The 17,726-nt window shown below is 42.0% G+C and overlaps 1 protein-coding gene across 1 annotated transcript; it reads left to right on the top strand.

The window, feature by feature from the left end:
- The first annotated feature begins 2,432 nt into the window (after positions 1-2,432).
- Positions 2,433-16,906, top strand: tspan14 (tetraspanin 14). The gene is made up of 9 exons (XM_020495279.2): positions 2,433-2,549; positions 3,263-3,351; positions 7,549-7,599; positions 8,157-8,303; positions 10,827-10,997; positions 11,402-11,527; positions 11,707-11,757; positions 14,444-14,557; positions 14,655-16,906. The coding sequence occupies exons 2-9, from the start codon at positions 3,271-3,273 to the stop codon at positions 14,718-14,720; spliced, it is 807 nt and encodes a 268-aa protein (XP_020350868.1). The 5' UTR covers positions 2,433-2,549; positions 3,263-3,270; the 3' UTR covers positions 14,721-16,906.
- Positions 16,907-17,726: the final 820 nt, after the last annotated feature.

The following is a 17,726-nucleotide window of genomic DNA, read 5'->3' as shown; positions in this document are numbered from 1 at the left end:
TACAACAAAGAGTTACACATGGAGTAAACAATTAACAAGTCAATAACACAGTAGAAAACGAAGGGGGGGTCTATATACAATGTGTGCAAAAGGCATGAGGAGGTAGGCAAATAATTACAATTTTGCAGATTAACACTGGAGTGATAAAAGATCAGATGGTCATGTACAGGTAGAGATATTGGTGTGCAGAAGAGCAGAAAAGTAAATAAATAGAAACAGTACGGGGATGAGGTAGGTGAAAAGGGTGGGCTATTTACCAATAGACTATGTACAGCTGCAGCGATCGGTTAGCTGCTCAGATAGCTGATGTTTGAAGTTGGTGAGGGAGATAAAAGTCTCCAACTTCAGCGATTTTTGCAATTCGTTCCAGTCACAGGCAGCAGAGTACTGGAACGAAAGGCGGCCAAATGAGGTGTTGGCTTTAGGGATGATCAGTGAGATACACCTGCTGGAGCGCGTGCTACGGATGGGTGTTGCCATCGTGACCAGTGAGCTGAGATAAGGCGGAGCTATGCTCTGCCTGACCAGGAGACAGAGACCATCGTCGACGCCCTGACAGCGGGGATGTTCAGCAGGTTTGGAGCTGCAGAGTCCATCCACAGCGACCAAGGCAAAACTTTGAGTCCCGTGTGTTCGCAACCATGTGTGAGAGGCTGGGTATGCACAAGACCCGCATTACTCCTCTCCATCCTCAAAGTGATGGTCTTGTGGAGCGCTTCAACAAAACGCGTGGACAGCAGCTGGCCATCGTCTCTTCCAAACACCAGCGTGACTGAGACAAGCACCTGCCTATGGTCCTCATGGCATTCCGCTCCGCTGTCCAAGACTCCACCTCCTGCACTCCTGCCCTCCTCATGCTGGGGAGAGAGATCCGCACCCCTGCAGAGATGGTGTTTGGTCGGCCCCTGGATAGCCCTCATGTTGCCCCGGGGCCGGAGAATGCCCGCCCGGAGACTCCAGGACCGCCTGGAGGCAGCCCACACCTTCGCCAGAGAGCAGCTGGTGAATGCAGGTGTGAGGCAGAAGAGGAACTATGACGTGCACACCCGGGGAAGGCACTTTGTGGCTGGGGAGCTGGTCTGGGTCTACTGCCCCCTAAGAAAAAAAGGCAGATGCCCCAAGTTGGACAGTCACTGGGTGGGACCCTGCAGTGTCATGGAGAGGTTAGGGGAGGTTGTTTACCAGGTGCAGCTTCCTCCCAGGGGGAGAAAGGTGACACTGCACCGGGACAGGTTAACCCCATACAGAGGGGCCTCTTCTCCCCAAACCCCAGGAACCCCCACAATTCCCCTCTCTGGCAATGACATTCTCCAGGCACCCACCCCCAGGTGCCGCAGACAAGGCTCCAGACAGCCCACTCCCCCTGCTCCCCACCTGTGTCACCGTGTGGTTCCCCAGAGCCACGGACTGTATTACCCGTTCCTGCTTCCTTGTCCCCCTTATCCCTTCCTTCATCCCCTGGTTCCCAGAGGGGCACTCTGCGACCATCACGGCCACGCAGCTAAAGGAGACCTCTGGGTCGCTTCAGAGACTTTGTTTTTTCCCTCGGGGACGAGGAACTTTGTGGTAGGGGGGGCTGTGTAGCGACCCGCACAGACAGCTGTGTGTTATGTGTTAGGCTAGTAGGTGGTTGTGTTGTACTTACCAGTACCCAGTGTTCGCAGGGTCCGACATGCCAATCAACCTGCTATCTGCCAATCACGGGAATGCAGGAATGTTCTGATGCCAGGCATCCTGGCGGTTGGCGGAGTGGCGTGGAGGGAGGTTGGGCAGGGGGATGGAGCATTGGAAGTTAAGACCAGGTTTAGCCTTTGTTCTCTCTCTTACGTCTGGGCTTCACAAGAGGTCATGATTGGCTTGTGGGTTATCTTTCATTTATTTGGCGTGGGCTACGGCCAAACAGTAGCCTGTGTAAAGTTGGTTTAATAATCCGTCAATTCGTAAACTCAAACCTCTGTCTGGACAATTGTTTCTTTATGATCTAGTCAGGTCATTACAATATCTTGATTTCAGTGTTATTTTTTTAATATTTTTAAAAATTATTTTTCTACTTGTTTGACATTTTACAGCATTGTTAGGCGCTAGTAACATAACCATTACGCTGCACCCGCTATAACATCTGCTTAACTGTGAAAATGACAAATAAACTATTTGATGTATCAGTGTCATTTATTGACCATATTAATTCGTGATGTGTCCATCTTTGAGTGTTTTTTGGATTTCCATAAAGTTGAATTGTTGAGTTTGCATAGCTAAGTGCTAGCTAAAGTTGATTTGTTGAGTTTGCATAGCTATGTTGCTAGCTACGTGATAGCATTACGAACATGTAGCTGGATAAACAAATAACGTTATATTATTACCCAATCAAATATCAATTAAAGTTCTAACGCGTAACCTTTTGGTAACACGAAAACAAAAACATAGGAGAAAATTGGGCGTGGCCTGCTGCCCTTACAGGAAGTGGAGTAAAAAGTCTCCAAAGAGTTTTCGAAACTCAATCAAGATATATTTTTTTGCCAACAGGCAGTGCAGCGCTAAACAAAGCCGCGGTGAGTTGTTGATAATTGGAAAGTTGATAGGTCGCAACGAATAAAATAAATATAGAAACTTGGTTTTTTAACGTAGCTACTTTATCTATATTGAAAATGTGAAGTTTGCCGAATGTTTTGCTTTTGAGCAAGATAGCTAGCTAGTTAAACGAACACTGTCTTAATCGCTACGCTAGCTAGCATATATTTATTTTCCGGATAGCAACTAAGTACTAGCCATAGGGAAATTAGCTGTGTTTCCATCTGCATCATAGCTAGCTGGTTATCACTAGATACTATCTAGCCACCGTATACATGAATTGTGTTGACCAGCTAACGTTAGCCAGGTAACGAATCCGTTAGAAAGCTGTCTAACGTTAGCTAGCTACAGTAGCGTTAACTCTGCTAGCAACTATTGTTATCTAGCTGTTGGTGTTCTGACAGTTTGCAGCAAATCGAATGATGGTTAGCTAGCTAGCTGTTAACTGGCCAAACTACCGTTAGTTAGCTAGCTGGATTTTTCTGTAGGTACTATTTCAGTCTTTGATTCAGTGATGAGCTAGCTAACGTTAGCTAGTGAGCGAACTGTGTTGCTAGCTAAGTGATAGCCTTATGAACATGTAGCTGGATAAACAAATAACGTTAGATAATTATCTAGCTAGTAGGTCAACCTTTAACATCTTGTTCCATCTGTGTGCTAACTGTCATTGTCTCGCTCCTGTCTCTCAACACAGGGGGAAATATGCACTACTATCGTTATGAAAATGCAGAAGTCAGCTTCTGTTACAAGTACCTCATGTTCAGCTACAACATCATATTTTGGGTAAGTAGCAAAAGCAGTAGGTAACCCTGTAAACAATGAGTAATGCAGACATGCTGTGGCACCCCGTTGTCTCATTTGGTGCTATGCTATGAATGTAGTTATGCATAATCTGTATAGTTGGTCTGAGTTTGCCTGGCGGACTAAACTCCACTCGATGGTGAAGGAAGTTTATGATGAACTTTACCAAGAGTGGAGCAGAGACCAGACTTTGTGGAATCTAGCGCAGACTACATCGATTTGCCCAATACTTAAAAAAAGGTAAATCCTGAAATGCCTACATTGTACCAATGTTTGACCTCTAGTTGCGTGCCTTTCTTTTATTGCTGAAATTCATACCTTTTCAATAAACAATCAAATACAGCCACCAACTTTGCTCGTTTCTGTTTCTCGAAGATGGCAACTTCATCAATTGAATCTCTGACATTTGTAAATTAAATCTAGGCTATTAAACAGGGGTTGCCAACCATTTCTAGCATGAGAGCTACTTATAATAAATTAAACATGTTGTGAGCTACTCATTTGTCTCATCTCGCCTGCTATTCTTCCCTGGGTCCTTAGTGTACAAGAGAAAGTAGTGCACTACTTGGTTTGTTTTTTTTACTCTAAAATGTACAATTGTTCATAGATAAACAACATATTGTTTATGTGAAGACCATTTTTTTTATGGGGGGTGTGGTGTATGGAAGAAAATGAACAAATATTTAAATAAAAATGTAATTCCCCTTCTATTGCACCTGACCCTTTACTTGCACATTTAGCGAGGTGAGGAATGTGGCATCTAATGTGCTGGTCTAGCCATGGTTCCATACTGCTGCTGCTCATTTCATGTCAAAGTAAGCAAATAATAGATTCAAATGTCATAATTAAGCAATACGGCCCGATGGGATGTATGTATGTGTGTGTGTACATGCATACATACATACCACGGCTAAGGGCTGTTCTTAAGCACGACACAACCCCCAAGGTGCCTTATTCTATTATAAACTGGTTACCAGCATAGTTAGAGCAATAAAATTTAATATTTTGTCAATACCCATGGTATACGGTCTGATATACCACGGCTTTCAACCAATCATCATTCAGTGCTCGAACAACCCAGTTTATAATTACTCATAATATACTTCTGCCATGTACACCTACTTTACAGTTAACATTTAATTGAGACTGTTTTGGGGAAGTATTTCTGTCAACCCACAAGACCGTTATCACGTCTACTGGCTAAACACAGTGATTGTCTGAGTGGTGCGCACGTTTGTCTGACGGGCAATGTTTCTGGAAATTAATTGGGAGATATTGTTAGGTTTGGTTTTTTAAGCCAATAGTTGCTAACCAGGGATGGGATAATTAAGCAATAAGGCCTGAGGAGGTGTGGTATGTTGGCCATATACCACACACCCCCAAGGTGCCTTATTGCTATTATAAGCTGGTTACCAATGGGGTTGCAGGGTAGCCTAGTGTTTAGAGCGTTGTACTAGTAACTGTAAGGTTGCAAGTTCAAATCCCAGAGCTGACAAGGTACAAATCTGTCGTTCTGCCCCTGAACAGGCAGTTAACCCACTGTTCCTACGCCATCATTGAAAATAAGAATTTGTTCTTAACTGATTTTCCTAGTTAAATAAAGGTAAAATAAAAAAATTTGAGCAGTGAAAATACATGTTTTGTCATACCTATGATATAGCACATCTGTCAGCCAGTCAGCATTCAGGGTTTGAACCACCCAGTTTATAATATTGCGTTGATTAGACAGTAGTGGGGAGCTTACAGTATCTGATACTTGTTAGATGGCAGTGGAATACTTGAGAATGTAATGTACTTTCAGAATTGTTTGCTGCAAGCTGGGCTGCAAGGTGGGCAATAGGTGGGCTGCAAGCTCCTGGTAGCTCGCGATCGACCTGTTGTAGACCCCTGCTATAAAATTATTGTAATATGTCAAATAAAAGTGTATTTTTATGATTTCTCTCTCATTTTTTTCTCATTTTCTCTGGACTGAAAATGCTGCAAGTCAATAAAGTAATGTGCCAAATTTTGGATTTACTGGCACCTGTAATGATCTGCGAGATTTGATTGGTCGGCACACCATCTGTAGATTCTGTGATTTGATTGGACAATGAGTATTTGGAGCACTAGGCTTACGTCATCAGATAATCAATTGACACTTGCACATTCACGCTAAATTGCCATCTTTGAGAAACAGACATGAGCAAAACGTCAGTGGTTGTATTTTATTAACATTTATTGAAAAAATATGGATTTCCGCAACAAGGCCCGCAACTACAGAGGACAAACATAGGTACGAGGTAGGCTTTTCATGGTAAATCATTTTTTGAAGTATTGCCCGTGAGTGAATTGATATTGTCTGAGCTAGATTCCAAAAAGCCTGGTCTCTGATCCACTCTGTTGGTGAAGTAAATCATAAACTTCCTTCTCCTTGGAGTTTAGTTTGCTAGAGTCAGCGATGGGCAGTAAATCAGATACTCAAGAATACTGCAACTTTAAAGCCAGGCGTACACTACATATTTTTGAGATTGGGAGACAAAATCACCATGTTGCCTTCGCGGGGTGCGTGGCTGTCACCAACGCAATCTGAGGGCTATCGATCCCGTCTTTGGGCCATCCCATGTGTTCCCATATTTTCAAACACGTTTTATCAGCACAAATCTGCAGTGCTCTTGTAGTGAGATATGCAACGGCATGTTTTGAGAAGGCTGATCAGCAACGAGAGCTTGCCAGAGAAAAAGCCAGTGAGATGATGATGATGATGATGATGATGATGTATCGCCACACCCAGAATGTGTCCACTGTCGAGCCAGAGCAATTACTACTACTATTATGTGTTTGTACTTGTCTTTAAGCTAAGCCAGTGTCAAACCACTACAGCTCTGAAGTTCACAAGCAATTTTACTCAATTCAAAATGTGTAGGCTAGGTGATTCAACTCTGTATGGCAAGTGTGAATTTCTGATTGAATGTGTTTGTGGCTGCTTTTAGCCACCGTTTGTTCCAGCTACGTTTACAATCTAATCACTCGTTGTTTTCAGGAGACGGCGTGGTATGGAGAATCCTCACGACCAAGTGAAGAATCTTGTAGTGTGTGACCCCCAGTCTGTGCCACATCGTTTAGTGTGCCCACCACTACTTTGGCAAGACAACAAAAAAATAATACAAGAAAGACGTTTGTTTAATGTGAGGCTCAGCGATGTTAGGATTTTGAAAGTCGTGTAGTTTACGCCCGGCATGAGATGGAGCATATAGCAGTCCCTCCAGGATTCACAACATATTTAGCAAAATCAACAATATCCTGCATATTATGCGAGGGCTTGCAGATTTGACCAATCACTGCACTATTTCTGTCAGTCAAATCATCACAATATTATTGCATACAACTGACCCATCACTGTGGAACAAAATTGGGCTCAATTTCAACCAATCACTGCACATTTTTGCCTGCAAATATCCCAAATTCCAGCAAAATCCTGGAGAGAGTAATATGGTGTTCTTTTAAGGCAAGAATGTCTGGGAAGCCCATGTAGAGAACACATTGATTTACTAAAACCATTTTTCACCTCTGAGGGCAGATGGCAGCCCCTGCTGGCTGACCTGGTGCCCCCTGCCACAATCTTTCCACACAAAGCACATTTTCAATAGCCATTCCCTCTAACATCCTCCACTGGTAACAGCCTCTTTCTGTTTATTTCTAAATTAAAGAAGGGTGTGAGCTTTTCTTTCGTTGCTTTAGCCTACATCTCTAATGTCCTTCCAACATCCAGAGTTGAGAAATAACCTTCAGAGCCCCTACTTCCTGTTTTAGCTAGTGAACAGGAGACTCACTAAGATATTTGCTAGCTTCCTCTCTTTGTTTGTGTCAACAGGAAATGTAGAAAGCTCGTTAATTAATCTCTTGATAGGGCAGCTGTATTCTGAGTTCAAAGATGCGCAATAACCACTTATGACTCATCTCTTCCTGTTTTTTTTGCAATTTCTTGAGAATTTTGGTGCCCTTTTTAAATTAAAGACATTGTCAGTGTTTTCGTTATTAGCAGGCTCCCTCTTTTATACCTAGTTATGCTTTAATATTATTTAGTGGCAGTGTTTTCCCTAATGCCTATGTGAAAATGTTAAAAATAAAAGTAAACAACTGAACACACCAAGTAAAAAAATATAAACACATCTGAAAAAATTGGTCTGCTTCCTTCCTCAGCTGGCTGGAGCAGCATTCATCGCCATTGGGTTCTGGGCCTGGAGTGAGAAGGTGAGGGAGCAGCTTCTCCCATTGTCCTGTAAATGTTTCACCACCGTACAGACCGCTTATCTCTATTCATTGACTATTTGTGTAATTGTGTTTGTGCCAGACCTTCAGCCCACAGACTTGTCACTTGTCATCACTGCCATCACACCTTTTAAAACATTCACAACCATCAAATTCACAGTTAATTTCCCCTATTGTTACACACAGCTTGAAGCTGATAACACATTTTAATCGTCTGTTCTGTAGGGTTGAACCGCTACATTAGAGGTTATTCAAATGCGTATTGGAGATATTGTTACAGGATAACACGCCAGCTTTTAGTCAGATATGCCATGTAATTTATTCAATATATTAAATAATTTAATTCTTTATAATGTGGCATTCAGTATTCTCGGAATGACTGTCTACTTGCGTGTTGATGCTTTGCTTGAAATGGTATCAGCTTCTCATCAATGTCTGAAAGGTCATACAGTATTTTATGTAATTTCTGTGTCGCCATGTGCCAATACCCTGGGGATCTGTTAGCTCAACGGTTAACTCAACTGTTCTCACTCCTGTAGGGAGTACTTTTGGACCTGACACAGGTGACACGGCTGCATGGCTTTGACCCCGTGTGGCTGGTGCTGCTGGTGGGAGCGATCACCTTCATCCTGGGCTTTGCAGGATGTGTAGGAGCACTTAGGGAGAACATATGCCTCCTCAAGTTTGTGAGTACTGCACCACCACAATACTCTTTCTATTTCTCTTGCTCGATCTCTCTCTTGGGGGTCTCATAGCATACCGATAGAATACTGTTACACATTTTAGCTGCTCTTACAAGTGGGGCTGTGATTGTCAGCCAAATGACTGAGGTAACTGTAATAACCGTCTGAGTAGAAAAAAGTAATCATTCTCCTCTTGACTGCATGTGCTGTTGTAGAAATATCATGAATAGAAGGGGCATACCCATTCAAGTGTGATGGTATATGGGGTGGACTGGTGGCCATTGCGAGTTTTCCCATAGTAGCAAGGCAGGAAGTATACCCATCAATATGTGTTGTGGTTTGTTGATTTCAACTCAAGTGACTTTGCAAAAAATGTATTCCATTGTATGATCTATATAAATTAACATCATACATTCTACTTTACCATGGAAGTTATTGCATGAATATACCAGGCAACAATGTTTGAGTTCATGAAATTACCGGTCAAATTGCCAGGGTTAGAAGTTCCAAGCACTTTTTATTCATTCTATTTTTCTGTGCTGCTGGTGCAGGGAGGGGGGCATTACCTAGGCAACACCTTGCTTGTTTCAGCAAGAAGCAACAAAGTTTCATGTTAAGAGTCCATGTTACCACAGAAACTGGCTCAAACTGACTCTTCAGTCAGCTGTTCGTTTCAGAAAAACATTTTTATATATATACCGTATCAGTCGAAAGTTTGGACACCTGCTCATTCAAGGGTTTTTCTTTATTTTTACTATTTTCTACATTGTAGAATAATAGTGAAGACATTAACTATGAAATTACACACGGAATCATGTAGTAACCAAAAAAGTGTTAAACAAATCTAAATATGTTATTTGAGATTCTTCAAATAGCCACCCTTTGCCTCAATGACAGCTTTGCACTCTTGGCATTCTCTCATGAGGCAGGCACCTGGAAAGCATTAATTAACAGGTGTGCCTTAAGTTACTGTGTGGAATTTCTTTCCTCAATGCGTTTGAGCCAATCAGTTGCATTGTGACAAGGTAGGGGGGTATACAGAAGATAGCCCTATTTGGTAAAATACCATATATATTAGCAAGAACGGCTCAAAGAAGCAAAGAGAAATGACAGTCCATTACTTTGTAAAACATGAAGGTCAGTCAGTACGGAACATTTCAAGAACGTTGAAAGTTTATTCAAGTGCAGTCACAAAAACCACCAAGCGCTATGATGAAACTGGCTCTCATGAGGACCACCACAGGAAAGGAAGACCCAGAATTACCTCTGCTGCAGAGGATAAGTTAATTAGTTACCAGCCTCAGAAATTGCAACCCAAATAAATGCTTCAGAGTTCAACTAACACACACATCTCAACATCATCTGAGGAGATTGTGAATCAAGCCTTCATGGTCGAATTGCTGCAAGGAAACCACTACTAAAGGACACCAATAATAAGAAGACTTGCTTGGGCCAAGAAACATGAGCAGTGGACATTAGACTGGTGGAAATTTTGTCTAGAGTCCAAATTTGAGATTTTTGGTTCCATCTACCGTGATGATATCCGCATGTGTATTTCCCACGCAAAGCATATTTTAGATTTTTCAAAGTAGCCACCCTTTGCCTTGATGACAGCTTTGCACACTCTTGGCATTCTCTCAACCAGCTTCATGAGGAATGCTTTTCCAACAGTCTTGAAGGAGTTCCCACATATGCTGAGTGAGCACTTGTTGGCTGCTTTTCCTTCACTCTGCTGTCCAACTCATCCCAAACCATCTCAATTGGGTTGAGGTTGGGTGATTGTGGGGGCCAGGTCATCTAATTCAGCACTCCATAACTCTCCTTTGTCAAATAGCCCTTACACAGCCTGGAGGTGTGTTTGGGACATTGTTCTGTTGAAAAATAAATGGGAGTCTGACTGACTAAGTGCAAACTAGATGGGATGGCGTTTCTCTGCAGAATGCTGTGGTAGCCATGCTGGTTAAGTGTGCCTTGAATTCAAAATAATCACAGACATTGTCACCAGCAAAGCACCATCACACCCACCATGCTTCACGGGGGGAACCACACACGCAGAGATCGCCCGTTCAACTACTCTGCGTCTCACAAAGACACGCCGGTTGGATAGATTTCCACCATTCTAATGTCCATTGCTTGTGTTTCTTGGCCCAAGCAAGTCTCTTCTTCTTATCTGTGTCCTTTAGTAGTGGTTCCTTTGCAGCAATTCCATTATGAAGGCCTGATTTTACGCAGTCTCTTCTGAATAGTTGATGTTGAGGTGAACTCTGACGCATTTATTTGGGCTGCAATCTGAGGTGCAGTTAGCTCTAATGAACTTGTCCTCTGCAGCAGAGGTAATTCTGGTTCTTCCTTTCCTGTGGCGGTCCTCATGAGAGCCAGTTTTTTTCATTCACCACATCCTTCATTGATTAGGGCATGCAATAGTTTTATTTTTAAGCAGTTTTTTTTTTTACCCATGCAGAGCACTACTGATGCTTCTCTTATCAGTCTCCCACCACGTATAGTTAACTTGTTTTTCTCTTCTAGTTCTCAGGGGTGATCGGGTTAATCTTCTTCCTGGAACTGACTGCGGCCGTGCTGGCGTTCGTCTTCCAGGACAACGTCAGAGAGTGGATCAACGACTTCTTCCTGGCTAACGTCAAGGCCTACAGAGAGGACATCGACCTGCAAAACCTGATTGACTCCCTGCAAAAGCTGGTGAGAGGCAGAGAGCGAGAGCTATGCAGAGTGTTGCTGTGGGGGGTGGATAATGGGATATAGAGGCAGGGAGAATGTGAGACACGAAGTTACTTAATAACCTGCTGTCCCTCACATCGGTTCTGTCACGTTGTTTCCTTCCTTTCCTCCTAACCCCTTCCTGAGATGATTTATACATCCTAGTGTTGGTGTATAATTGTGTGCTTGCTTTCACAAGCCTTGCTACGATGGCCCGTTGGTCTCTAGGGACCTGATGATACTTGAACCGCTGTCCTCTAAGTGGCTGTGTAATGTGTGCTCAGTCCTACACTGGCAGATGTATGGTATGGAAACACCTCAGGAGTTGGTGTGTGTTCGGGTTCATTAGAACCATCTGACTCAAACTTCCCTCTTGTCTGTCCTAGAACCACTGCTGCGGAGCCAAGGAGCCTGATGACTGGAACCTGAATGTCTACTTCAACTGCACCAACAACAACCCCAGCAGAGAGAGGTGTGGAGTGCCCTTCTCCTGCTGCCTCAGTGACCCTGCAGTGAGTAATCTGCTTGCCCTTATCTCCATGTCGTTGCTCCTTCACAATCCATCTCTGAATAAGTTACTCTGTACTAGTTGTTCTAACTGCCACTGGCATGCTCATTTTTAGGTATGCCTCTTGTTAGTCCTTGACACTGACCGGACTAATTTGAGATGTTTCTTTCTCTCTCTCTGCAGGACTCCGTTTTAAACACCCAGTGTGGCTATGATGTCCGTAAACATCTAAAGGTATGACCCTATCCAGTGCACACATCACATATACAGTTGAAGTTGGAAGTTTGCATACCTTAGCCAAATACATTTAAACTCAGTTTTTCACAATTCCTGACATTTAATCCTAGAAAAAAAATCCCTGTCTTAGGTCAGTTAGGATCACCACTTTATTTTAAGAATGTGAAATGTCAGAATAACAGTAGAGATTTATTTCAGCTTTTATTTCTTTCATCACATTCCCAGTGGGTGAGAAGTTTACATACACTCAATTAGTATTTGGTAGTATTACCTTAAACAATTTAAACTTAAGTCAAACATTTCAGGTAGCCTTCCACAAGCTTCCCACAATAAGTTGGGTGAATTTTGGCCCATTCTTCCTGACCGCTGGTGTAACTGAGTCAGGTTTGTAGGCCTCCTTGCTCGCACATGCCTTTTCAGTTCTGCCCACAAACTTTCTATGGGATTGAGGTCAGGGCTTTGCGAGGGCCACTCCAATACCTTGACTTTGTTGTCCTTAAGCCATTTTGCCAGAACTTTGGAAGTATGCTTGGGTTCAATGACCATTTTGAAGACCCATTTGCGACCAAGCTTCAACTTCCTGACTGATGTCTTGAGATGTTGCTTCAATATATCCACATAATTGTCCTCCCTCATGATGCCATCTATTTTGTGAAGTGCACCAGTCCCTCCTGCAACAATGCACCCCCACAACATGATGCTGCCACCCCTGTGCTTCACGGTTGGGATGGTGTCCTTCAGCTTGCAAGCCTCCCCTTTTTCCTCCAAACATAATGATGGTCATTATGGCCAAACAGTTCTATTTTTTTGTTTCATCAGACCAGAGGACATTTCTCCAAAAACTACGGTCTTTGTCCCCATGTGCAGTTGCAAACCGTAGTCTGGCTTTTTTTCATGGTGGTTTTGGAGTAGTGGCTTCTTCCTTACCCTCGAAATAGGACTCTGTTTACTTTGGATATAGATACTTTTGTACCTGTTTGCTCCAGCATCTTCACAAGGTCCTTTGCTGCTGTTCTGGGATTGATTTGCACAGTGAGTTTGTTAGTTTGAAGGTAGGCCTTAAAATACATCCACAGGTACACACCTCCAATTGACTCAATTGATGTCAATTAGCCTCTCAGAAGCTTCTAAAGCCATGACATCGTTTTCTGGAATTTCCCAAGCTGTTTAAAGGCACGGTTAACTTAGTGTATGTAAACTTCTTGACCCCCTGGAATTGTGATAGTGAAATAATCTGTCTGTTAACAATTGTTGGAAAAATTACTTGTCATGCACAAAGTAGATGTCCTAGCCGACTTGCCAAAACTATTGTTTGTTAACAATTTTATTTTGGAGTGGTTAAACGAGTTTAAATGACTCCAACCGAAGTGTATGTAAACTTCCAACTTCAACTGTATGTATACATATAATAATATATGCTATTTAGCAGACACTTTTATCCAAAGCGACTTTTGATAACCACACATAATCTGTAGGAATCGCTATTTGTATTTATGATAGCCTACTGCATGTCTTAACTGTATGTTTATATGGCCTATATATGCATCCAAGTCTATTGTTTGCAACAATCCACCTCTACTAGCTGTAGTAAGACTATTTTTGTGAAAGGTAAACATTGTAAAGTAATAGATAACATTTCAGTGCAGAAAGTAAACTTCCATTTCTTCTTAAGGGTAGATAATACAGGCTTTAGTGTCAGGTCATTTAAGCTGTATCGACAGTGCCTTTTCTTCCCATTACCCAAATGGGAGAAACACAAATTTCGTGTTATCACTGCTGAACGGAAGGTAGGCTCCCTCCTGTCCCTGTTAATCTCTTGTCACTACGAAGAACGGCAGGCTGAAAATAAATGATTCTTTATCTATGTTTTGGCCTAGTGTTCCAGTGGTCGCTCTCAAATCTGGGGCTTAAATTTGTTTTTCTGCAAATCCACCCTGTTACATCGGTTCTGGTCCCCTGGCTCAGAAGGAACTATTCATCTTCATTGTTATTCAACGTTATGAGGCAAACTAATTTGTCTTCTTTGTTTATCAGGAAAAATGTCTTAGACAGAGCAGATGCTTCTAGATAAATGGGAGTTTTTATGTTGAAATGGAAGAGCTGAGTTTCACAATTCATCATAGATGACTCATCAATTCTTCATATTTTTCTTGTTTGTCACATACACCGGATAGGTACAGTGAAATATGTTTTACAGGGTCAGCCATAGTAGTATGGCACCCCTGGGGCAAATTAGGGTTAAGTGCCTTGCTCCAGGGCACAAATATATGTTTTGCCTTGTTGGCTCGGGTATTCAAACCAGCGACCTTTCTGTTACTGCCGCCCATTAATTGCAGAAGAACTATCTATTTGCTAATTTTGACTTTTCCTCTGCCCCTTGTGATGGTCAATATTAATTTCACTGAGATATTGCCATAGGCTGTCATAGATAATAGCTACACAATAGCAAAATTTATCCTTTTTGACATTAAAAAATATATATATTCTAAGTCGGGAAACTTCTTGGCAATAAACACTTGGTGTCAAATATTCTTCGGTATTTGAAAAAACAATCAGTTTGATCTATCCCTACAAGATACATTAAGTGCAACAAGACTTGTACTTAGTGTAAGGTGATTTGAGTAAGCCGGTATATACAAAGGTATGGGAGAGCATTCCATATAGCTCTCATTTCCTGTTGCAGGGCGACTGGATCAACTATATTTACATCAAGGGCTGCATCCCAGCCTTAGAGGAATGGCTTCCACGGAATCTCTACATAGTAGCTGGAGTATTCATCATTATATCTCTGCTTCAGGTAAATATATCTATATTGAAATGAGAGTATATGTTTATATGCTGATGGGATTCATATCTATTGTTGGCTAATGCTGTGAATTCTTCCGCCTTTTCAGATGATGGGCATCTTCTTGGCTCGGACACTGATTGTCGACATTGAGAAGGTCAAGTTTAACTACTAGTGAGGGGTGTGGTGGAATGCATAGGCCTACGGGGTACTGTACGGAGAGAGAAATTGTCCACCATCCATTCCGCCCTTCCTCTGATCTCCCTTTCTGAGGCCCGGCAAGAGATGAGAGAAGAGGACAAAAATACTTCTTCCATACCTATGGCTCATTATCTTTGGACTGTTCTGTTAGTCTCTGGAGACGAATACCTCTGCAGAGCATGCACAGTGGACATGAAGCTGCCTTATTCAACTACACTCGTATGTGCCTTCTCTCACAGGATTGCAGTCAGACTTCAACGAACCACTTAAAAATAGCCTCTGGGTTTCCCTTTAAATATGTTTTTGGTACATTCTTGTATTGTTTTCCTAAGACACTCTGAACATCTTTCCTGGGAACAGTGTCTTAACCAATACACCCAGGTAGAATCCTGGGTGAATTCATCATACCTCAACAATGATCAAAAAACAACAATGAAGTCGTTGCAATTGTTTAAACGTTGTGATCTCTGGCCTGCAGCTTTTCATGACTAGAATTGTAGAATATCAGGCTGGGTGAGCAGTAAGAGTTGTCTATCACATCAGTGAAGACGTAATTGCTCCAATATGAGACTTTGCCCTAGAGCTCTTTCTGAATCAACACAATCCTCAGCACCGCATTGTGTGATGGCTATTATCGTCCACAAGCCGTCTCTCTCTCTGTCGAACCGTCTGGTTTCACAGCGCCTCAGAACTTGACTCGACTGGACGTCTATGGCAGGAGCGGACGAAACAACCATTTGTTTTAATTGGCTAATCTATCACCATCTAGCATAACCCTTAGAACCTCCCCCTACATTGAGCACTTTAAAGCTCGAGCAGCACAGGTGATTTAAACAAGTGAGTTCAGAAAATCTGAAAGTACACTTTGAGAAATATTTTTTCAGATATAAACTTTAAATCCCAAACTCCGAAATCAATTGAGCTCAAAAATATGGCTATGTGATAGAACATTTATATTGATTTGCTATTTTTGCCATATTTCAGTCTCATCTAATACCGCTGTATCAGGCTCGCTGTCTCCCACCTCGATTTTATCCACACCCCTTTCAAATCCCACTTTGTTGCTCAGTGTTACTAGGCTCTATGCAACAGCAATTTGACCCTGGGGACGAGGTTAGGACAGGCTTTGAACTGAAACCACCATTGTCCCTTAGCTCTCAGCTAAACATTGGGAAAATTCTGCTAGCTCTTAACCATTTGAATCAGTCTGCAGCTGTTCAAACCCACATGTGTACTGCTGAACCTCTGACTTGTCAGTCAAGCCATGTCTTTTCTATAAGTCATGTCTCATAACTTGTCATACCAACTTGTCAGTCCACAACGTGCATCAAATGCTTCTGAGCAGAAGTTGAGTTTGTATCATTGAGATACATACTACTTTTCTTAAGGGAAAGTGAATTGTGGATGCAATGTGTATGTAGATGGTTGACATGTTTTATTTTGATCAGTGTTAGATGACCTGTAAGTGAAGTATTAGTTAGTTGTTAGGCCTCAGAGTAGCGGAGTTTAATTATTTTGCTGTTGTGTTGATGCGGCTGCCTGATTGAACTTTATGGAGATATATAATTACAACTGTACTTGATGCCCAACCCACCAGCGTCTCTCCTCAGTCCAGACTATATACCTCAAGGCACCCAGCAATCATCCAAGTGACCACTGGCCTAACATTATTCAAAGCATATTTGGCAGAGGTATTTGCCTCATGCTAGTTAACTGCCAGTCCCTCCATACATTGAGCTTGCTTTACTGCCATCTTGTCCAAAGATACTCTGCTGTCCTCGTACTAGAAAGGGGAGCTTTACAGAGGCATCTATGGCGGGTTATGGAATGTTGATTGAGGATATATTTTATGGGGTTTTATATCGCATGAATGCTAGAGTTGCGCTATATAAGTTACAAGATAAAAATACACAAATGAAAGCAATGGAGTTGACGGTCATTCAGGCCTTCAACTGCAGATCTGCTGGTGAATGTCTGTCATGTAGTTTGACCATTTTCTTTGTGTTTTGTGTGTGTTACTGATTGTTTCCATGTAATCATATGAGTGGTTTTAACAAAAGGGATGTTCTGTTTTATGTAATGACATTTTGTAAATGTGAATTTAATTAATTCTGGATAGGTTTTTATAAACAATAAAGTATGTTTGTCCATTTTGTTAAACTTCCCAGTGTTATTAATCATCACAGATGACAATATCATTTAGTCAAATTACCTTCCCCAGGCATACACTTACAAGGTGGTCGTTGGATATTCTGAAAGGCTACTACATGCTTTTGTGCCTCCTTGGTCGAAGGATTTGACACTCTAAACAGTACTGATTTAGCTGTATTTTAAGAGCCCTCTTGTGTTAATTATGGGAAGTTAATAGAAACCCTGAACAGCCTTCATGGCTGACTGTTTTAAAATAACTAGGAATAGGTCTATTGCCACATTGAGACAGTCTTGCAACTTTGACAGCATTGTTTTTTTTTCAGCCTGGCCACAGCCATAAGAAACAAACTTTATATTCCTGAGCACCTCCAAGACATGATACATACTAAAGGTCTAGTTACTTTAGACCAGGGTGGTGCAACGTTTATGGGGTTGGGGCAACAAACCGTAAAACCACAGCAACAGCTCACAAGGGTGCGACCTTGTGTGCAAAACATTTTAGCGGCCCCTCTCATGACAGTGTAGAACATTTTTTTAAGTACATTTCCTGAAATTCTACACATTCCATGGGATGTAGAGAACGTTCAGAAGTTTTTAAAGCAAGTTTGCTGCAATTGTGAACATTTTGCCATAGGGCAGTGAGAAAAATGTGAATTTTGGGGAATTTTCCTGCAATTCCACACATCGGGTGGAGACAAATGTTTGCTGTTTTTAATATGATTTCTGATGATCAATGGGGCCCCCCCGGTTGGTAATTCAACTATGATTATTATACATTTAGATATCTGGCCAAAAGACTAACTTACCAATTAAAAAATTGTAGCTGACA

Source organism: Oncorhynchus kisutch, linkage group LG11 (assembly GCF_002021735.2).
Source record: "Oncorhynchus kisutch isolate 150728-3 linkage group LG11, Okis_V2, whole genome shotgun sequence".
Lineage (NCBI taxonomy): Eukaryota > Metazoa > Chordata > Actinopteri > Salmoniformes > Salmonidae > Oncorhynchus > Oncorhynchus kisutch.
Note: the sequence above shows the minus strand (reverse complement) of the source record. Positions and strands in the feature narration are given on the sequence as shown.

Coding starts and splice junctions, on each gene's coding strand:
- tspan14 (XM_020495279.2), top strand. CDS start 3,271: ATGCACTACTATCGTTATGAAAATGCAGAAGTCAGCTTCTGTTACAAG. Junction 7,600..8,156: donor TCTGGGCCTGGAGTGAGAAG/GTGAGGGAGCAG, acceptor TCACTCCTGTAG/GGAGTACTTTTGGACCTGAC. Junction 14,558..14,654: donor TCATTATATCTCTGCTTCAG/GTAAATATATCT, acceptor CCGCCTTTTCAG/ATGATGGGCATCTTCTTGGC.